Source organism: Diospyros lotus, chromosome 12, assembly GCF_014633365.1.
Source record: "Diospyros lotus cultivar Yz01 chromosome 12, ASM1463336v1, whole genome shotgun sequence".
NCBI lineage: Eukaryota > Viridiplantae > Streptophyta > Magnoliopsida > Ericales > Ebenaceae > Diospyros > Diospyros lotus.
Genome location: NC_068349.1, coordinates 33,083,903 through 33,107,059, shown reverse-complemented (window position 1 = coordinate 33,107,059; position 23,157 = coordinate 33,083,903). Strand labels below are relative to the sequence as shown.

The window sequence follows — 23,157 nt, the reverse complement described above, 5'->3', positions numbered from 1 at the left end:
AAGCAAAGGTGCTTTGGTGTATGCTATGTCCAGATAACATTGTCTTGGTGAATGGGACAAAAGGTGTGAATACTAATATCAAGATATGTAGTAGCACTTTAAAATCTAGAGTTTTTAGGTGGAGCAGATTTAAAACCAAATATATTGAATGTAAGTTTAAGTAAAAATATGTGTGGATGGTGCTATGGTGAAACTTGAATATCAAGCTTTCCCAAGAAAAGGCCTGTTCAAATATCTTTGCTCATTCTAAAAAGTGGAGAGACTCAGAGAGAATGAGGATGTTACAGATAGAATAACGACAGGATGGTTAAAATGGAAAGGTGCACTTGAAGTTTTAGGTGATAGTAAAATTTCGTTAAAGCTAAAATGAAATTCATATAAGATGGTTACAACACCAATTTCTTGTGTGACACAGAATGTTGGGCAGTAGAGTACCAATGTGTGCATTATATGAGCACAAAGGAGATAGGGATGTAATGATCTATGACCATGCAAGAAAAAAAATAAAATTAGAATAAAACAAGTCTTTAGACCAAAAAACACTTGGTGGGAGACTATTAGGTATAGTATGAGTTGTAAGAGCCTTACAAAAGATACAGCCATATATAGAAATGACTGGGGAGCTAGAGTAGCTAACCCCATCTAGTTGGATTAGGGCTTGTTATGTTGTTGTTTGATGTGGGCAAAGACCAGGCCTGTGTAAGGACTTAACATTTTTGCAATGCTGTGTAATCTTGTTGCCTTTTTGTTTTTTGTTTATTTGCTTGCTTTTTTTCTTTTTACAGTGCTGTGTAAGGACTTAACATATGTTTTTACTTCATATGTTGGGTCTTCCCTACCTGAATTATCTTGTCCCAAAAATCTGTTTATTTGTTTTATTAGTTCTTTCTTTCTTTATTTTTTCTTTTCCTAAGGATTTGCTTTATTATTTCCAATGTTTCTGTTTAACTATGTCTTCTAACACAGGCTATGCCATTTAGTAAACTTTGGCTGCATGAGTTGGAAGTGCCAGTTTTTGGGTCTCTCTCCATCAACTCTCAAAATGGAAATGGTATTGTTTTTATTTAGTTATTTTACATCTTAAAAATTTCTATCTTTCATGGTGATAATTAAGCTTTAGCAAGAGAATGCTGCTTTCAGTTAAGATCCATATGGAGCTTAGTTGTATTAGAGGCATTTTGAGGACATTCCGTTGGGATTAAAATACCCTTTTTACTTCTTTCAAGAAATTCCTGTTACTTGTACTTTCCCTTTGATACTCTTTTAAGTTATGGCCGATCCGTAGTTCCCTGGCAACTTTGATATTACTCTAAATTATGTTTTTCGGGAAGTTCTGTTTTGTCTATTCAGGAAAATATGGAGGTATGTGCATGCCTGTGCACTAAATGTCAATTTATTGCCTGACTGAACTGTTTATGGGTACAGTAATTTGTTGCTTAGTGGATGGTCATGTTGTGGCACTGGATTCAGGTGGATCTGTTATTTGGAAGGTAATAATTCCATTATTTTTCTTCAGGTAAATTGACTGTACACCCCCGAACTTTAAAATTTGCTCAATCGATCCCTGAACTTCCCAAAATTACCCATGAAACCCCCTCAAAATTCAACTGCTGGCTGGGCCAAATGACCAAAGTTCATGAGGTGTCTGGTCAATTTACCCTTTTTCTTTTTCTCCACTTTTGTTGTTGCTTTTCTGGTCTGTTTCTATTTATCCTATGTAACTAGACACAATTTCAAGAGCTATAAATGGTAGTGAGGTCCAGGGAATCCAGTAGAACATCCATGAAAGCTTAGGCTGGTAGAGTTATTGTGACCAAATTTATAAGCAAAGTCAAATGTACATAATGTTGATGATAAAGCAGACTCATGGTTAATTTCATTCCATTTTGGAACCACGAATGGAACGGCCAGTCATTCCTTGTATGAAGCTTTTAAGAGCTTATTGATCAGACTTGGATTTAGTTCATAATGATGCAGATGAAATACTTGGTGGATCATCATTACAATCATTGTCCTTTTGGGCTGCCGATGAATTGATCAGATTAGTCATCCTAAGACAGAAGAATGCTTTTATAGGGCCCTGGTTTTATTAGCCTTAAGGTTATAGGTGGGTTGCATTGACTTTGAGGCCCACTGCCGCTTTTAATTGAAGCATTGAGCATTCAGTGGAAGATTTAAATTAGTTATTTGGTGATGTAGCTGCAATTTTCTATCTTGCAATCTCATCTTATTGCCTTATGCAGACCTTTCGAGATGAATTATTTCCCTGATAATATTTTTCCGCTTACCACTTTTCCTTCTCTCAGACTCATTTATTTAATTGATTGTTCAGGTGAAAACTGGTGGGCCAATATTTGCTGGACCCTGTTTATCTAGTGCACTATCTTCTCAGGTAATGTTGCCTCAAGATGCTTTATGCTAAGCTATTTTGGGGTTATATTGTTCCACTATAATGGCCGTAGGTGAAGTATTGCTTTTTGTAGCTGTCTTCTAAAATCTTAATAATAATCAGAGTACTGTTATTTTCCAAGGAGAGAGCTACTATAGTCATGATAAATGACTTTTAGCCATTGTGTATTTTAAATCAAATTGAAAGTGGCATTCTCTTTCTAATCTATCATTCATGCGCTGCTATTGCCATGCAATGAGTCATGTATTTTGCAAACAAATATAAATGTCACGCGAAACTTTCATATCATGCAGCTTGCTAACTCTAAAAAGAAGTCATAAGCTTTATGCAACAATAAGTAACCAATCTATTGTATAATGATTTGCTGAGGATCAAATTGCTTCTGGATGTATCTTCAATGCTACCAATTAGGTAGGTTTGAAGAGCAAAGTCCAAAGGACCAATTGTAACCTCTTAACTGTTGATAAACACAAATGCTGTAATTCATTCACTCCCATAGTCTATAATATGAATAGACAACATGAATTGTTTCCTATGCCAATATTTTAGAAAGCAAGTATGTCACACCCCCCTCCACAAGTTGTGTAACCGACCATGAACCCTAAGCCAAGACTTAAAGTTCACAAAGTCTAAAATCCTTCCGTACTTAATAGCTAAAATAACTGAAAATTAGACCATCCCAAACTGAGTCTGCTAATAATCCCCTGACCCAAATCCACGTCTAACCCCCTGACCCTTCTTACCTAAAAAATTTATTAGGGTGATTGGTGAGCTCAAAGCCTAGTGAAGGCTATCACTCATAATAGATCATTAATAAAATAAAAAAAAAATCAGACAAATACAATAAAAACAAAATTCAGTTTAAAGATTCACTAATATTCCCCATGCAACAAGTATCATCCATATAGTTATGTCATATCAAAGCACATGGTGTAGCTACAATTTTCCACAATGTATAAGACATCAATTAACCAGGGAACCATAACATTCCATAATCAATTCAAAGCTCATTAAATATCTCAATGGGTAGTATAGCCTGGATTCAATCAATGTACAAGGGGACCTAGTAACTTCCCTAGGATCCACTCCTAAGTACCTGGTGGAGCATGACAAAATAATCACTTCATCTCCTCCCATTAAGAAACTAAAATGGCTCCTATAGATAGCCAAATTTTAGTTGCCAGAGTAACCCATAGATTTCTCCCAGTGGTTCCATAACAGTTTTAAAAAAAAAAATAATATGCTAACAACATCAATATTCTTTTCAAATTAACAGTTCAAGAATATACATCACATGACAAAATTAAGAACATTAATCGTATCAAAATAATTTTCAACATACATGGGATTTATTTTCAAAACATACTAGTGCAAGAATCACCACTCACCTAACTTCTTTATAGAGAAAAGCCCCTTAGGTTTTATCCAAATCCCTTTTGGTTTTGGATTCAATTACCTCTTTTATTTCTAATTCCCCAATTAATCATAATCCATATCAAATCCTAACTAACTAATATGTAAGTTTTTCTTCCTATTTGTCCTCGAAATTCACATTACCAATCCTAATCCCTTTTCAACAAGGAATTAGTTTGTCTTGGAAATTTAGATGAATAATTTTCTCTTCTCCAAGGAATTTATTTGTTTCAATTCCATTAGTTTTAATCCTAATCCTAATTGCTATCCTTATTGTAATCCTTCCTAAATCATATTAAGATAATTTCCATATATGTTTATGACTCATCTCTCAATTATCCCTTAGAGTCGATCCTAATCCTTCTCAAATTATTTTCAAATAATATATGATTTCCTTATTTATCCTAGCCTTAATCAGGTTTAATTCTGTAATACCCCGAGAGCCCAGAGAAGTTAGTATATATCGAGGATAGTGTAAGAAAGGAAACAACACCAGCTGGATACCTTTTGGGCTGAATGTTGGCAAAGAACTCCCAAGTTAAGCGTGCTTGACCTGGGGTAATCCAGGGATGGGTGACCCCCCTGGGAAGTTCGTGTAGGCCCATCAGGGTAAGTTGTTCCGGTCCTTCCTATCGCTCAAATGGGACGTTACAAGTGGTATCAGAGCCGACTCCCGAGCCTCTGAGCGCGGTGGTGGGGCAAACCTCAGCGAGGAGGCTGAGTTCCGAGGGGGGCGTGAGGCCCCTATGGGGGGTGCGTGTAGGCACCTTAGGCGAATCCCACATCGGCCATGCAAGGGGGGAGAGATCTGGGACCGATTGTAAGGTCGCATGACGGGAACGTCATGTGCTTAAGGGGGGGAGAATGTAATACCCCGAGAGCCCAGAGAAGTTAGTATATATCGAGGATAGTGTAAGAAAGGAAACAACACCAGCTGGATACCTTTTGGGCTGAATGTTGGCAAAGAACTCCCAAGTTAAGCGTGCTTGACCTGGGGTAATCCAGGGATGGGTGACCCCCTGGGAAGTTCGTGTAGGCCCATCAGGGTAAGTTGTTCCGGTCCTTCCTATCGCTCAAATGGGACGTTACAAATTCTGTTGAAGAAGATAAGATGGAAGAAACAGAAATTCAAGCTGACATTTTGAATAGAAACTGAGAGATGATGTGCAATGATAAGGAATATTTCAAACTAAAGAGATGAGAAGATAAAGAGATAAAGTGGTTCCATAAAAATAGGATAAAATTGCAACTCAAGTTTAAATTCTATTCTATCTATCTGTAACATATTTGAAATTGCTTGTTGTACTTTATCCTTGTATTTTAGGAGCAACCTTAGCTAAGCTCGTGTATATATACCCATCTTAAACTCAATACAAAGTGAGAAACAACTTGATTTGTTGATCTCCGAAACTACCTAAGTTATTTCTACTTAGGTTATTGGTTTTGTTCATGGTATCAAAGCCACCTGATCTTGTGGCCAAATACCTTATCCTTCCATCCAACAAGCTATAGATCTCATAATGGCTAGCAACTCATCAACGAGTGAAACCTCCACCACCTTCTCAACACCAACAAAGACCACACAAGTTCTGGTTGTTCCAATCTCTCCTGACAGCCATACCTTCAAATTACTCAACAAAACTAAATGGGACCAACTTTGGAGAATAGTCTCAATCAGTTTTGTTGGTGATTAAGGGCAAAGGGAAAGTGGGATATCTTACCAATGCCACTCCTATGCTAGATACTAAAGCAGCAACCTATGGTGTCTGGGATGCCGAGAATTCTATTGTTATGGCTTGGATAATTAATTCTATGGAGCCAAAGATTGGCATGACCTATCTTTTCTATAAAACAGCTAAGGTCATTTGGGAGGCAATGCAAGAGCTCTACGCTAACATGGAAAACATAGCCCAATGCTTTGAAATCCAGTCTACAATTCGGACAACTGGAAAAGGTAACTACTTGATAACTGAATACTATAACATTTTGACTAAGTTATAGCAGGAGATGGACTTGTTTTATGAAATTAGTTGGGAGTGCTCTGAAGATAGAGTGAAGTACAACAAGATGTTGGAGAAAGAACGAGGGTTTGACTTTCTCCAGGGACTCAACATTGATCTAGATGAGGTTTGAGGTCGATTGCCGGGAACCAAGCCTTTTCCATCCATACGAGAGGAGTTTGCAGAAGTAAGACGAGAGGAAAGCTGAAAGAAGGTAATGTTGAGTTCATTTTCTACCAATGAGAATAACACTCAAAAGTCAGCCCTTGCTACTTCCAAAATGAAAACTACAACATCACCACGTGGTGATTCTCAATGAGACAAATAGTGGTGTGATCATTCTAATAAACCTTATCATACAAGAGAGACTTGCTGGAAAATCCATGGAAAACCAGCAAACTAGAAGCCTAAAACTCAAAGGAAAGTTACTTAGTCAGCCTATGCAATAGATTCTGAGGTAGGAAGGACAACCAACTTGACTTTGACAATGGATCAATTGGAAATTCTACAGCAAGTACTAAATTAGACAAGGGTGTCAAAATCATTTGATTCAGTAGAGACTCCTAAACCAACAGTGTCCCTTGCCAAACAAGGTATATCACACCAGTGTTTACTCTCTAAAAACCTTACTAAAGATGTTTGGATTGTAAATACAGGTGTCTCAGATCATATGACAGGTTCAATTACCATATTATCAACCTATAAGAAATGTGATAGGGATGTGACCGTCTCAATGGCTGATGGGACAATCCCTTTTACTGAAGAGGAAGGATCTACCTACATAGTAGGCCTACACTTAAAATCCGTATTATATGTGCCTAACTTGAAATGCAACTTATTATCTGTAAGTAAGCTAGCCAAAGAGATGAGTTGTATGGTGACATTTCTTCCTTCTCACTATGTTTTTCAGGACCTATCTTTGGGGAAGATGATTAGCAATGTTGAGGGATGGGAAGGCCTTTACTATGTTTTAGGAGCCTGTGCTTGTACTACCTCTATTTTACATAACAAATACTCTTTTTTTGTTGTCTCAGATTCTAACATTATGTTATGACATAAATGATTAGAACATCCTAGTTTTAGCTATTTGAAAATATTGTACCCCCATCTATTTATCAATAAAGGAAGTGATTCTTTCCAATGTGAGCAATGTATACTTGCTAAACAAACTAGAATATCTCATCCTTTTCATTCTTACAAACCCTCAAAACCATTTTACTTGGTTCATAGTGACATATGAGGACTAGCAAGAATTCCTAACCTAACCAATACTCATTGGTTTATCACCTTCGTAGATGATCATAACAAGGTTTGTTGGGGTTTCCTAATGGAAGAAAAATCTGACGCTAGTACAATCATTAGAAAATTCCATCAAATGGTATGTAATGTTTTTCAATCTTCAATCCATGTCCTTCGATCGGATAATGGCAGGGAATACTTCTGAAATGAGTTTAACCAATATTTAGTTGAACATAGGATTATTCATCAGAGTTCTTGTCCCTATAATCCTTAACAGAATGGAGTGGCTAAAAGGAAGAATCGCCACCTACTTGAGACTACTCGTTCCATGATGTTTACCAGTTCAATCCCTACTTCCTATTGTGGGGAAGCAATTCTTACAACTGTTTATCTTATTGACAGACTTCCTTCCAAGGCTCTCAAGTTTAAAACTCCCTTGAGTACTTTTCTTGAGTTCTACCCTCATCACACAAGGATGCTTAATTTCCTATCATAAAAAATATTGGTTGTGCTGCTTTTGTGCATGATCATTCTCCTTCTCATTCCAAATTGGATCCTAAAGCTTTGAAATGTGTGTTTGTTGGCTATTCTCCAACCCAACAAAGATGCAAGTGTTATTGTCCTTACACTCGAAAATTCACTGTCTCTTGTGATGTCTCATTTCTCGAGAATCAATACTTTTATCCCACCATTTCTCTGTAGGAGTGGATACCTAATGCAAAGCAATATTGGGATACCTCCTTTTTGCTTCCTTTGCTAACTAATGTTCCTGAGGCAGTCACCATTCCTACTCCTACTCAAACTTATGTAACTGACCATGGGGGAGAACAAGCACAAGTTCTTGAGAAACCAACCCTGGTTTATTCTAGAGGACCTCGTGATCCTCAGCAAGGTCAATTGTCACTTCCGGAGACAAGTCCAATGACTAAAGATGGAAAAAAGGTAGTGATATTTGATGATCTGGACATACCAATAGCCCTTTAGAAAAGAGTAAGGTCATGTGCCTTCCTATATCTAACCACTTAATATATTTCATATTATCTCCACATTTTAGGACATTCACTACAAGTGTTGATGAGATCAAGATTGCTAAGGATGTATACAGTGCTTTACAAGACTCATAATGGAGAATTGTTGTGACGGATGAAATGCAAGCGTTTGAGAAGAATGGTACATGGGAGATTGTGACCTTACTTGATAACAAGAAGGTAGTTGGTAGCAAGTGGGAGTTTACTGTCAAATACAAATTGGATGGTAGTCTTGACAGGTACAAGGCCAGATTAGTAACCCAAGGATTAATCTATGAGTAGACATTTTCTCTAGTTGCTAAATTGAATTCTATACATATCTTACTCTCACTTGCAACTAATCTAGACTGAGAATTACACCAACTTGATATTAAGAAGCATTTTTGAATGGTGACCTAGAAGAGGAGATCTACATGAGAATTTCTCCTAGTTTTGAGACAAAGGATAAGAAATGAAAGGTTTGCAAGCTAAAGAAGTCCCTATATGGACTTAAACAGTCCCCTAAAACTTGGTTCAAATGGTTTGGTGTTACTTTGAACCAGTTGAGGTACAAGCAAGGGCAAGTTGATCATACATTATTCACAAAGCATGCAACAGATGGCAAAAAAACAATTCTCATTGTTTATGTGAATGATATTATTATCACCAAGGATAATTCTCGAGAAATAAAGCAGCTCAAAAAGTAGCAAGACATGTTTTTGAAGTAAAAGACCTAGGACAGCTGAGATAGTTCCTAGGGATGGAAGTGGCTAGAAGCCAAGGTATTTTATCTCTCAAAGGAAATACACCCTAGATCTATTAAGGGAGACAAGCAAACTTGCCTATAAACCTACTAGTACACCTCTAGAGCCAAATTAGAGGTATAAAGAAGGAGATAGAGAAGAATGTCCAGTAGACAGAGGGAGATATCAGCAGTTAGTGAGTAAACTAATGTACCATACCCCTTACATGCTATGACATTGCATATGTTGTGAGTGTAGTGAGCCAATTTATGCATTTACCCAGCAGCAAACATCTCAATGCTGCTTGTCACATTCTTAGGTATCTTAAGCGCACACCTAGAAGAGGGCTGCTATTCAAAGAGAATGAGGACAGAGGAATTATGGGATTTGTGGATCTAGATTAGGCAGCCTCTATTGAGGATAGCAGGTCTACATCAGGATATTGTACTAAGGTATGGGAAAATCTAATTACATGGAGAAGCAAAAAGCAGAATGTGATTGCTCATAGCAGTGCAGAAGCAAAGTACTGAGCTATTGTTCAAGGTATGTGTGAGGTTATTTGGCTTGAAAAACTAATGAAGGATTTAAACATGCCTATATCTACTCCTATGAGTCCGTACAGTGACAGGCAATTAGCCATAAGCATTGTGAAAAATCTGGTATAGCATGACCAAATGAAACATGTGAGAATTGATCGACATTTTGTTAAACAAGAAATTAAAGATGGAGGTATTAACCTTACCTATGGTCCCACTAAGTCTCAGGAAGCTGATATTCTAACAAAGGCTATGTCAAGACAAGGTTTTGAATTGATTAGAGGCAAGTTGGGAATGATAAATATCTATTCACTAGCTTGAGAAGGAATGTTGAAGAAGATAAGATGGAAGAAACAAAAATTCAAGTTGATGTTGTGAATAGAAACCGAGAGATGATGTGCAGTGATAAGGCATATTTCAAACTAAAGAGATGAAAAGATAAAAAGATAAAGTGGCTCCATAAAAATAGGATAGAACTACAACTCAAGTTTAAATTATATTCTATTCTATCTATCTGTAACATATTTGAAATTGTTTGTTGTACTTTATCCCTATATTTTAGGAGCAACCTTTGCCAAGCTCATTTATATATACCCATCTTAAACTCAATACAAAGTGAGAAACAAGTTATTTCTAAAACTACCTAAGTTATTTCTACTTAGGTTATTGGTTTTGTTCAAATTCAAAATTCCAACTGCATTTAAATCCCTTCACAACTAGGATAATCCCTCTTATCTCAATCTCCATTTAGAATCTAAACTCAATTTCAATCTATAATGGCTTTAAAAATCCTATTTCATCTTGGATTTTGTTTTCCCTCTCATTTGTCTCTTTCTAAAAATTTGGGTGTTACAATGTTATTTTGGTTTAAAAATAATATTTATCAAAACATATAATATCTATTAGTAAATCCAAGAGAGGCTTTGTTACTGCTTTAAATCTTGTTATTGTGTTACACATTACTTCTAATCCCAAATCAGTTAGAGATTTGTTTTCAGTTATATTGAAAACATGGGTATTGTCTAAAAGTACTGCATTACGTAAATCCCAGATATCTCTGGCACTGATAGGTTAACTTTAGCTAGCGCGAAAAGCTGTCTCACATTTTCATTCCTTTTCAGGTTCTCATATGTTCCAGAAATGGGAGTATCTATTCATTTGAATTGGTAAGATCTAGCTTTCATGTACCAGTATATGCATTTTCATGATTTCATCTAGTGACCTACTACCTGTCTGATGTGATCCATTATTATTATCATTATTTTTCTTTAGGTCTTGTTAGGATCTAAACCCTGCTAGAAATTTGAATAAGGAGTAGCTACGTTAATAGGACACTGTAATATTCTAGGAATTTTCCTTCTTTCCAATTGAACATGGGTAAATCATTTTTGGGAATTATTAAATATGGGGCACATATTTGCAGAGCTGACAGGTTTGAACTTTTTGAGAGTTGATAAGAAAGTGCAAGATCCTTTTAGAGGAGAATAACCCAGACACTGCTATGATGAATTACCAGGCGCAATAACTTATGTCTTTTCTTCTATAAAATATTTATCAGCATCAAAGGCTTGAAGTGACACTGCTACCTTATTCATATATGGATGTGATCAAGAGCATTCTATACTTTTTAGTTGAAAATGTATATGTTGATGCAATAGGAATGAGATCAAGGGCTGTATTTCTTACTAATTTCTGAGTGTATTTGTTAAGTAGCACATTCACTTAAGATTTAAGTAAGCCAATGTTCAAGGACATTATCTTGTGGAGTTTGCTTCCAAGATGTTACAAATTGGCAAAATTGTATATTAATACATGCGAAGGATATATATGTTTGAACATCTAGTTTAGTATGGACCCTTCCTTCTCCTAAGGATACACGATTAATTCTGTGTCTCAAAGAAGCAACAAATGGGCATATCTCTTCAAAATCACCATATATATTGTTAGTTCCACCCAGTTGCTGTGAATGAGATGATATGAAGTATTACTTTATTAGTATTTCCTTTTTATTTTGACTAGTTAATGGTTTTTATTTATGGTTTTAACAAATTCATACCGCTTTGACTTTGGACCCTTTATCCTAAGTACTAGCCTGGCTATGGTGTCTATTGGCAAGAAAGCATGTTATTATTAGCTTCTGGTATCTCTATCCTTTATTAAACTTCTTGCATTTAGGTTCAATTTCATATTAGTGGCAGAGGTCAATGAGCTGGTTCAGAAATGTAGAAAATCTAATAAGAAGCTAATTAATCTCAAGGATTGTTTTTATAAGGAAGTTTACAGTTGTCTTGGCTGAAGATCTGCTGCAGCTAGATTTGGGATGAAATGCTATGATCTTTCTTGTCTTTCATGTAAAGTATAAATTGTATTTCCAGTTCCCTTCTTGGACCATTTAAAAGAATTTTGGGCGTGTAATTAGAAAAAGCAGCAGAAGAAATCCCAATGCAGTATTGAAAATTTATATGAAGCCTGATTTGACCTTGTCCAAGGCAGTTCATATATGAGTTTTATTTCATGCTTCTTAGGATCTTTTACTATAAATTAGTTAGTGTTTCATTGTACTTGTTGGAAATAATTATGGAAAGGATATTATGAGCTAAATATAAGATAGTTGACTAGAATGACAGCCAATTATGATAGCTAATTCCTAGGCAATAGTCAAGGGAGACACCTTTTGTTATTCTGTAAATATGCTGTAAATTCTGTATTTTCCTTTTATATCGTCTCCTTTCTTATGTTTACTTTTTGTATCTTCCATTCTATATAAATAAAGAGGAGCTGTAGGGTAACTTCAACCCCCACCATTTGATTCTAGCCTAAGTCCCTGAAGTTCTAACATGGTATCAGGGCTAGGTTAGGCTAGAACTAGTAGGGTCTGTTGGAGAAGATAAAGGAGAAAATCTAAGCTATGACTTAGAGGATAAGAAGATGAGATATTAAAGATAGAGATGAAGGAGAGATCCAGCTGCAAAGATAAGGATATTCCTTAAAATCAGATAAGGAAATTCTGATTTAAATTGATCTTAATCTAAAGAATGATTATTGTAATCTATACCTAAATATTATGAGTGTAATGTAGTCTTAAATTTTAGGAGTTTTCTTAGGAAACTCTTTGTATATATTTACATCCCACGGTTCAATGAATTTGATGGAAGTTATTTCATTCATGAAACTTCCAGTGAGTTTACTCTTCATGGTATCAGAGCCATAGATTCATAACAGGGTTTCCACCTACTTTTTCTTCTCCTTCAATTGGTAGAACTCTATAAGTTCACACTATGGCTGAAAATCTGTCAGCGAGTGAAACTTCCACCAATCTAGGAACTGCAACAAGGACCACTCAAGTCCCACAACCTCCAATCACTCTCGATAATCATTCTCTCTAGATCACCCAGCATAAGCTGAATAGAACCAACTTCAGAGAGTGATTCCAGTCAGTTTTGCTAGTGATCCAAGGAAAGGGCAAGATTGAATATCTAAATGGGACGATTTCTAAGACAAGTTCTGATTCAGCAAATTATGGTACGTGGGAGGCTGAAAACTCGATTGTAATGGCATGGTTAGTCAATTCTTTGGATCCAAAGATTGGAAGGACCTACTTGTTCTACAAGATAGCCCAAGAGATATGGGAAGCTATATAAGAAATCTACTCAGACATGGAGAACACTGCCCAAAGCTTCCAAATTTGTTCTACTATTCGAACAAGGCCAGGTAACAGTTCAGTTACTGAATATTATAATGCCTTAACTAAATTGTGGCAAGAAATGAATTTATTCCATGAGATTAAATGGGAGTGTGCTGGAGATGGAAAGAAGTATGAAAAGATGATAGAAAAAGAGAGAGAGTTCGATTTTTTGCATGGTTTAAATTCTGATCTTGATGAAGTAAGAGGGAGGTTAGTTGGAACCAAACCCTTTCCATCAATAAGGGAAGTCTTTGCAGGAGTGAGAAGAGAAGAAAGCAAAAAAAAGGTGATGCTTAATCCTATAGGGGTGATCAATTCTTATGCCAAACTTACAGTCATCAGCATTAGTCTCCTCAAGTACAAAGACATCTAATCCATCCAAATGAGAGCTACAAAAGGACAAACCTTGGTGTTATTACTGCAATAAGCCATATCACACAAAGGAAACTTGCTGGAAAATTCACGGAAAACTAGCAAATTTGAAGCCTAAAAATCAGAGGAAGGGGAATCAAACAGCTTATGGAGGAGAAGCGGAAGCTGGAAAAACAACCAATCTAATCCTATCTATAAATCAGTTGGAGATGCTATAGCAACTATTGAGCCGAACCAAGATGGCTAAATCAAAGACAAGTGAATCTCCTAACCCAGTAGTGTCTCTTGCTAAGCAAGGTTTAGCTATACACTCTCTAATCTCTTTTAAATTCCCTATAGACTGTTGGATAATCGACACAAGTTCCTCAGATCATATAACTAGATCTTTGAAAGCACTATCAACCTATGAACCTTGTGATCAAGGTTTACCAATCTCAATGGCTGATGGTACCATAGCCATGGCACAAAGGAAGGGTACAGTTACCGATCAGTGTTGTTTGTGCCTAATTTAAAGTGCAACATGCTGTCAGTAAGTAAGTTAACCAAAGAAGAGAAGTGTTTGGTGATATTCTTTCCTTCCTATTGTGAATTTCAGGATCTATCTTCGGGGTCGATGATTGGCAGTGTTGAGGAGAGAAGAGGTCTCTACTATATTGCAAAGAATGGTTAGTCCCTTGGGTCTAGGTCTCAAAACCTAACTTCTTCGTCTACTATTTCATATTCTAAGCTTATGCTATGGCACCAGCATTTCGGACACCCTAGTTTCAATTATCTCAGAGTCTTGTATCCCTATCTTTTCATTAATAAAAGAAGTCATTCCTTCCATTCTGAGCAATACATTCTTGCTAAACAAACCAGAATTTCTTATCCATCTCATGCATATGAATCAAAACCGTTCTATTTGATTCAAAGTGATATCTGGGGGGGAGCAAGAATTGCTAATTTGACTAACACTATGTGGTTTATCACATTCATAGATGACCACACAAGAGTTAGTTGGGTGTTTCTAATGAAAGAAAAATCTGAAGCCTATGTTGTATTTAAAAGGTTTCATCAAATAATCAAGAATGTTTTTCAATCCTCAATCCATATTTTACATTCAGATAATGGTGGAGAATATTTCTCAAATGAATTCAATCATTATCTAACTAAACACGGGATCATTCATCAAAGTTCATGCCCTTACAATCCCCAACAAAATGGGGTGGCAGAAAGGAAAAACTACCACCTTCTTGAAACTGCAAGGGCAATTTTGTTCTCCAATTTAGTCCCTAATGCCTACTGGGGAGAAGTTATTCTTACTTCTTCTTACCTTATTAACCGGCTTCCCTCCAAAGTTCTTTCATATAGATCCCCTTTGATTGTCCTCCTTGATTCCTATCCTCATTACAAACGGGTTCTAAATTCCCTATCACCAAAAGTCTTTGGATGCACTGTGTTTGTTCATAAACATCAACCCTCTCAATCCAAACTTGAACCTAAAGCCCTTAAATGCATATTTGTTGGGTATTATCCCACTCAACAAGGCTATAAGTGCTACCATCATTCTACAAGACATTTCATTGTATCATGTGATGTGTCCTTCCTTGAACATCAACCATTTTTTCATACCACTTCTCTACCAGCACAAAGGCCTAGTGCAAAGGAACAATGGGACTCTATTCTGCCTCTACCTATGATCCAAGATCTTGAATCCTCTACTATCATTGAATCAGCCCATGAACCTCCTATTCCTACTCAAACTTCAGTGTCTAATTCAAGGGGAGATCTAGAAGACCGGATTCAAGAAAATCTAGCCTTGGATAAACCATTTTTGGTATATTCTAGAAGGCCTTGTGACCCTCAGCCAAGCCCAATATCTAATCTAGAGATAGGTTCAGAAACTGAGGGTAGTGATAGCATGAAAAAGGCTACTTCCAACAGGTTTGATGATCTTTATATCCCAATAACTCTAAGGAAAGGGATGAGATGTGTACAAAGCATCCTATTGCAAATTATATGGGATATTCAAAGTTGTCTCCATAATTCAAGGCCTTCACACTTAGCATTGATGATGTAGTGATTCCTAAAGATATACATCATGCTTTGCAAGATGAGAAGTGGAAGGAAGCAGTAATGAATGAGATGCAAGCTCGAGAAGCTAATGGCACTTGGGATATTGTCAATTTACCAGCTAGAAAGAAAGTTGTTGGCAGCAAGTGAGTGTTTACAATCAAGTACCAATCTAATGGAAGTATTAACAAGCATAAGCAAGATTAGTAGGCCAAGGGTTTACCCAAACCCAAGGACTCGATTATAAGGAGATTTTTGCTCCAGTTGCCAAACTTCATTCTATTCAAGTGTTGCTTTCAGTTGCTGTTAGCCTAGATTGGAAGCTGCATCAACTAGACATCAAGAATGCATTCTTGAATGGGGAGCTAGAAGAGAAAATTTATATGAGGATCCCCTTGGGTTTGGGGACAAAAAACACAAGAGGAAAGGTATGCAAGCTCAATAAGTCACTATATGGTCTAAAGTAGTCTCCAGGAGCCTGGTTCAAATGATTTAGTGATACTATTATTCAGTTGGGATACAAACAAGGGTAGGCAGACCATACCCCTTTTACAAAAATTGAAGTAGATGGCAAGAAAACAGTTCTTATTGTCTATGTTGATGACATTATCATCACAGGAGACAATACACTGGAAATTGAACATCTAAAAGGAAAGCTAAGGGCTGCATTTGAAGTAAAAGACTTGGGAGAATTAAAATATTTTTTGAGGATGGAAGTAGCCAGAAGCAAGGAAGGGATCTACATATCTCAAAAGAAATATACTATTGATCTGTTGAAAGAAACTAGTAAGCTTGGATGCAAACCTGCTAATACTCCCTTAGAACCTAACTGGAAGAATAGAAAGGACAGTAAACAGGAGTATCAAGTCAACAAAGGAAGATATCAGCGTTTAATAGGCAAGTTAATCTATTTATCACTTACAAGACATGACATTACATATGCTGTAAGCATAATAAGTCAGTTCATGCATTCTTCTAAAAAAAGGCATCTTAAGGCAGCCTATCATATTCTTAGGTACCTAAAAGGAACACCCAGTGAAGGACTCTTGTTTAAGAAGAGCCAAAATAGAGGAATTAGTGGATTTGTGGATGCTGATTGGATTGGTTCTATTGAAGACAACAGATCTACATCTAGTTTTTGTACAAAACTAGGGGAGAATTTGGTAACTTGGAGAAGCAAGAAGCAATCAGTGGTGGCAAGGAGCAGTGGAAGCAAAGTTTGGAGCTATTGCACAAGGGATATGTGAGGTTATTTGGGTGGAGAAAATGATGGAAGACTTACAACTTTCAGTATCCTCACCAAAAGTTCTTTCCTGTGACAGCAAGTCAGCCATTAGCATTGTGAATGATCTGGTACAACATAACCAGATGAAACGCGTGAGAATTGACTAGCACTTTGTCGAGTAAGAAATAGAAAGAGGAGATATAAGTCTAACTTATATCCTTACCGAGTTTCAAGAGGCATACATCCTTACTAAAGCAATGCATAAGAAAGGATTTGAATCTATTTGAGGCAAGCTGGGAATGATAAATATCTATTCACCAGGTTGAGGGGGAGTGTTGGAGAAGATAAAGGAGAAAATCTAAGCTATGACCGTGAGGATAAGAAGATGAGATATTAAAGATAGAGATGAAGGAGAGATCCAGCTGCAAAGATGAGGATATTCCTTAAAATTAGATAAGGAAATCCTGATTTAAATTAATCTTAATCTAAAGAATGATTGTTGTAATCTATACCTAAATATTAGGAGTGTAATGTAGTCCTAAATTTTAGGAGTTTTCTTAGGAAACTCTTTGTATATATTTGCATTCCACGGTTCAATGAATTTGATGGAAGTTATTTCATTCATGAAACTTCTAGTGAATTTACTCTTCAAGGTCATTCTCCTTTCTGTCACATGAAAAAGATAGATCCTCTGGTGTAACAGGCAATGTAGAAACCAATGAAGGAGTCAAAACTACTATGCCGATAGATAATCCCTCCCTTTTGATAAGCCCTGTGAAGTTGGATGGAAGCAACTACCTGGCATGGTCTTGTTCATGCAAGTTGTTCATCAAGGCACGGGGATTGGAGGATTATGTTGCTGGAGTAAAAGGGAAGAAACCTACTTCTAGAGATCCAAGTGCTTGCAATGGGAGATTGATAACTCCCTTGTGATGTCTTGGCTGATAAATTCAATGCAGCCAAGTATTGCCAAAGAATACTTACTCAATACTTCATGGAAGATCTGGAGTGTAGCTTCTCAAACTTACTCACAAGTAGGGAATGATGCTCAAATCTATGAGATTAGGAAGAAAGTCCATGAGATAAAACAAGGAGAATCGACCGTGGCTCAATACCATGCAAAGTTGAGCAGTTTGTGGCAAGAACTGGATTACTATCAAGACTTCCAAGCTAAATGTCCTACGGATGCTACTAAGATCCAGAAGATGATAGATAAAGAGAGGGGTTTTGATTTTCTTACTGGACTCAATGTTGAGTTTGATCAAGTAAGAGTCCAAGTCCTCGGTTGAGATCCATTCCCAACTCTAAAGCAAACATTCTCATATATCCAACTTAAAGAGAGTAGGAGGAATGTCATGCTCCAATGCACAACAAACAATAGGTTAGCCATAGCAATTAAGTCCTCATTTGACACAGGAACTTCAAGCAAAGGGACACAAAGACTTTGTTGTGATTATTGTGAGAAGCCAAGACATACCAACGGGACATGTTAGTCTCTTTATGGTCAACCTAACAGAGGACGAGGGAAGAAATGTGAAAACCCACCTCAAGCACACATCAGAGACTGCTTTAGTAGAAAATGAATCGAGGGCTGAAATTGATGCTACCAATCTATCGAAGGAAGAGTTGATGTTTTTACAGCAGTTGATGGCAAAAGTTAGGTTGGAGCCATCTCCTTCATCAGCCTCTTCCTCAATACCTTCCTCTCATTATGCTCAAACAGGTAAACCTGTTACAGGCCCTAATTCTGTTACAGCTCTTAATGTTTCTACTTCATTAGATCCATGTCCTTGGGTTATAGATTCTAGAGCCTCAGCAATATGATAGGTTCTTCCCAACTATACCTAAACTATTATCCTTGTTCTGGAAGAGATAAAGTGAGAATTGCAGATGGAACCCTATCCTTAATTTCTGGAAAGGGTTCAATAAACTGCACTTCATCACTAAAACTCTCTTTTGTACTCCATGTTCCAAACTTTTCAAATAACCTATTGTCTGTTAGTTCTCTCACAAATGATCTAAACTGCAAGGTCACTTTTTTCCCAACTCATTGTATTTTTCGGGATTTGAGCACAGTGAAAACAATTTGTTGTGGTAGAATGCATGATGGTTTTTATTTGTTGGAGATCTGTTCTACCAGTGTCAAACCTGACAGGCAAGCCCTACAAGCCACTCTTATGACCACAGCACAGAAGCAGCTGGTTCAGTGGCACTGTAGATTAGGACATCCATCCTTTTAGGTGTTAGAAAAATAGTTTCCAGATTTAGCAAAACATGTAGTCTCAAGACTCTAGTCTATGATGCATGTGAGTATGCTAAGCATACAAAAACTGTTTATCCTACAAGTAATAATAAAAGTTCTACTCCTTTTATGATTATCCACTTAGATGTTTGGGTCCCTAGTCGAGTAGTCTCATTGTCAGGCTACCGATGGTTTATTACTTTCATTGAATGTTATAGTCGCACTACATGGTTGTACTTAATGACTGCAAAAAGTGAAGCCAGTACATGTTTCCGTACATTTCACACAATGGTCTCCACTCAATTTGTTGCTAAGTTCAAAGTGTTAAGAAGTGACAATGGTTTGGATTACAAAGAAAGAAGTTATCAAGAGTATCTAAGTGATCAAGGAGATTGTGCATCAAACTAGCTGTGTTGACACCCCAGCTCAAAATGGTGTTGCTAAGAGGAAGAATAGGCAACTGTTGGAGATGGAAAGATCTCTCTTGTTTACTATGAAGGTTCCAAAATCCTATTAGGGAGATGCAGTACTCACAGCTGCATATCTCATTAATCGGATGCCCTTGAAGACCCTTGACTTCAAGACACCTTTGGAATTGTTCCTGGGTAATTCAGCCTATACAATTCCTCCAAAGGTATTTGGTTGCATTTGTTTTGTTAGAAATCACTCTCCAACATTGAGTAAACTGGATCCTGGAGCACTTAAGTGTGTGTTTATAGGTTATTCTGCCACACAAAAGGGTTACAAATGTTACCACTCTCCTACACAGTGATTCTTTGTTAGTATGGATGTTACATTTCAGGAAGATCAAAGCTATTTCTTATCTGCCTTGTCACCTCTTCCGGGGAGAAAATGGTGAATGAAGAGCTGACAGAAGAGCTGCCAACTTGTTATCATCCTGTATCATGGTCAGAAACAAAGAAGATCTCAGGTCGTTATGTGGTTGGGGGGGAGAAATATGCTGAAGAGGAAAACTTTGAAGTTGGAGCTGGTGAGGATGTTGTCCTAGAAGATGGGGACAATGCAGAACAGGGCTTGGCCAGATTGAACAAGACTGAGTTGCTAACCAATACCTATAGGAAACAAGCCATTCAACACATTCTACCTAGCCAAGGGGAATGCCGAACTCAACAGACACCTCTGGTAAGTACTCAACAGATCCTAAAACCATTGTTTCTGATTTGAATCTTCCTATGGCCATTAGAAAATGAGTTAGGAGCTGTAGTTAGCTGTCATGATCCTAGGGTTTAGATTGGAATTTAGGAAGGAACCGAGGGAAAATTAGATAGAATGGAGGGAGAATTAAACTGAAAGAGAGGGAAATAACATCAAGAATAGAGGGAGAAATGCAGACAGAACAGAGAAAGAAAGAGAGATTAGAACAATTGAGAGGGAAATCAAAATTCAATATCATTCAACAACATACCTTCTCTAACTCATATAGCCTATTTATAGGTTGTTAACTGAAAGGTACAAACATGAACAACAACCTAGAGTTCAATATAGTAAATGCATTTAAACTAACTACTATTATATTTACAATTATAGCCTTGGGGATGCTTGGGGTCATGACAATTCCCCTCTCCTTGAGAAAGTTCTTGTCCCCAAGAGCTTACAGCAATTGACCACAGTTCTTCATCCAATCCTTGCTTTAGCTATCTGATTTATCCTTCTTTCTTTCTTTCTCCTTCTAGGCCTCTTCTTCTTCACTTTTATGTTCCTTCTCTTTTGCTTTTACTACAAATGTAAAATGCAGTCCTCAAAAGATATCCATGATAAAGCTCTCTTCTCCAATTGATCTGCAAGTTCTAGTAATTTCCTGGACCTTCATACAGAAATTACGACTTTCCTCAACCTCCAGCTTCTTTCTTTGGTCCAGCTTCATCTAAGATTTAGACCTCCTGTAATATTTTTTTGGGATACTGAGGTCCAAAATTCCTATTCTGAAGACTTCATCCGCCTTATGATCAGTTTCCTTAGGGCCAATGTAAGATTGTTCAGGTCTGAATTGTTCGATCAGAACTTCTTTAACTGCATGTGAACCATCACAAACTTGATCCAGCCTAGGATAGATGTCACAGGCATACCTCTCATCAGCTGAATGAAAGCTGTCTTCATTGCAATCCTCCTCTTCCAATGCTACCTCATCAGCTTCTTACAAATATAAATTGTGATCCTCACAAATCTCCTTGTCCAGTTTCTCTTCCTCACCTGAGTCTTGGGTTACAATTGTCTGGTCTACTTCCGATTGTTCCTCAGATTCCTGCATACTTGATTGGCAGCTGTAGAAGTACCCTTCAATCTGCTGGCTGCTCATAGAACAACTTTTAGGTTGCAGACCATGCTTTCTGAAATGGCTTCCAGCGCCAATTCTTGTAGCCTAGCCTTTTCAGCCGATTGTTTTACCGTGGCAGGACGCATCATCTTCACATTAGGCTTAGCTCTTCATTTAAACCATTAATGAATCTCAATATGAAGTAAGACTCATTCAAGGTCAGATGGGAATTGAGCATCAGTGTTTTCAATTCCTCAAACCTGACTTTATAATCCATTATAGAGCCTTCCTGTTTTAGGTTATTGAACTCTTCACTGCACCTCTCATCTCCGACCTGATTTAATGTTAATTCATCCCCTTTCTACAAACTGGGAGCATTAGGTATGCTCCCAATGCTTGCTCGAATTGGTCCTACAGTGGATCTTACAAAAAAATTCCTCAGGTAAGCTGATCTGACACCTCTGTGAAATCAGGATCATTAAGTCATCCAATTTTTGATTGAGGTTAGTGGCTTTCTCCTGGAATCTGTTCTCCATCTCCACAGTAGATCAATCCACAGAGAATCGTCGGTTCTGTTGCAGTCTTAAATGAGCCAGAATCACAACCAGAATCGTTGGTTCTGTTGCAGTCTTAGAATTCACCAAGAACCGACAGAAATTAACAGCCTAAAAACGTCAAAAATCAACAAGCAGGAGAAGTCAAAGGCCAAGGACTGATCAACAGTCTCTTGTGATTCAATCAGCTCTGTTACAGTTAATAGACATCGCTGAAATTCCGCCAGAAACTGCCTGCTTCACCTTCACAATTCGAACCGAGAGTTCCTTGCTCTACTTTGCCTTCAAATCCGAGCCGAGAATCTTCGTAATCAGAATTCACTGTGTCAGAAATTAACAGTGTCAGAAAGCAACAGCCTAGAATTGTCAGACATTAATCTGCAGAGAAGAGTCGGAGATCAACCACCGAGAATCGTCAAAAATTAACTGAAACTGAATTCTTCTGAATTCTTAGCGCAAAAATTGCAGGGATCACAGCCGAGAATCATCATCTCTAATATCATTTGTCATGATCTTAGGGTTTGCCTAAGGTTTAGATTGGAATTTAGGAAGGAACCGAGGGAAAATTAGACAAAATGAAAGGAGAATTAGGCTGAAAGAGAGGGAGATAACAGCAAGAATAGAGGGGGAAATGCAGACAGAACAGAGAGAGAGATCAGAAGGAAACAAGAGAGATCAGAACAATTGAAAGGGGAATCAGAATTCAATATCATTCAACAACTTAGATTCTCTAACTCATCTAGCCTATTTATAGGATGGTTGACTAGAATGACAGCCAATTTTGACAGCCAATCCCTAGGCAATAGTCAAGGGAGACAGTTTTCTGTTATTCTGTAAATATGCTGTAAATTCTGTAATTTCCTTTTGTATTGTTTCCTTGTTTAGGTTTCCTGTTTTGTACCTTCCATTCCACATAAATAAAGAGGAGTTGTAGGGTAACTTCAACCCCTACCATTTGATTCTAGCCTAAGTCCCTGAAGTTCTAACAGTACTCTTCAAAGTTAGTGTTACTTTTCCTTTTTATGATGCATTAGGCTGTACAGCAGGTTGCGATATTGATTTGGGGCTTTTTTTTCCCCCTTTTTTAAGTCAAATTTAGGAGGCCCAGATTCAACCAAGTCCCAATGCCTATCTTCATGAGATGCTAACATTACGTTACCTTGGCTGCCATGCTTGTTTACTACCAGACGAGAACGCTGATTGTACAGCAATGCGTTTGGGCATTTTGCATCATCTGCCATGGGTATTTTGCATCATTAGTTCAACTTTTGACAAAGTATCCCAAGGTTCTGACTTGAAGCATCTGATTTTGAACTTTCAACTTTATTTATCCACATGGTGGAATCATTTCAAACAATTAATGGTGGTTATCCAAGCAAGAGCTTGCTGAAGGGTTCAAAGCAT

The 23,157-nt window shown here is 37.3% G+C and overlaps 1 protein-coding gene across 2 annotated transcripts in view; it reads left to right on the top strand.

Annotated features, from left to right (window-relative positions):
- Positions 1 to 23,157, top strand: part of LOC127787456 (putative acyl-activating enzyme 19) — a 129,824-nt gene that overhangs the window by 103,847 nt on the left and 2,820 nt on the right. For both annotated transcript variants that reach the window (XR_008020162.1, XM_052315511.1), the window contains exons 12-15: positions 967 to 1,051; positions 1,426 to 1,490; positions 2,333 to 2,392; positions 10,470 to 10,514. Coding sequence is in view for 1 of the 2 variants with exons in the window: in XM_052315511.1 (XP_052171471.1) it covers positions 967 to 1,051; positions 1,426 to 1,490; positions 2,333 to 2,392; positions 10,470 to 10,514 (255 nt within the window). In the remaining variant the exon portion in view is untranslated. The remainder of the gene's footprint in view (positions 1 to 966; positions 1,052 to 1,425; positions 1,491 to 2,332; positions 2,393 to 10,469; positions 10,515 to 23,157) is intronic.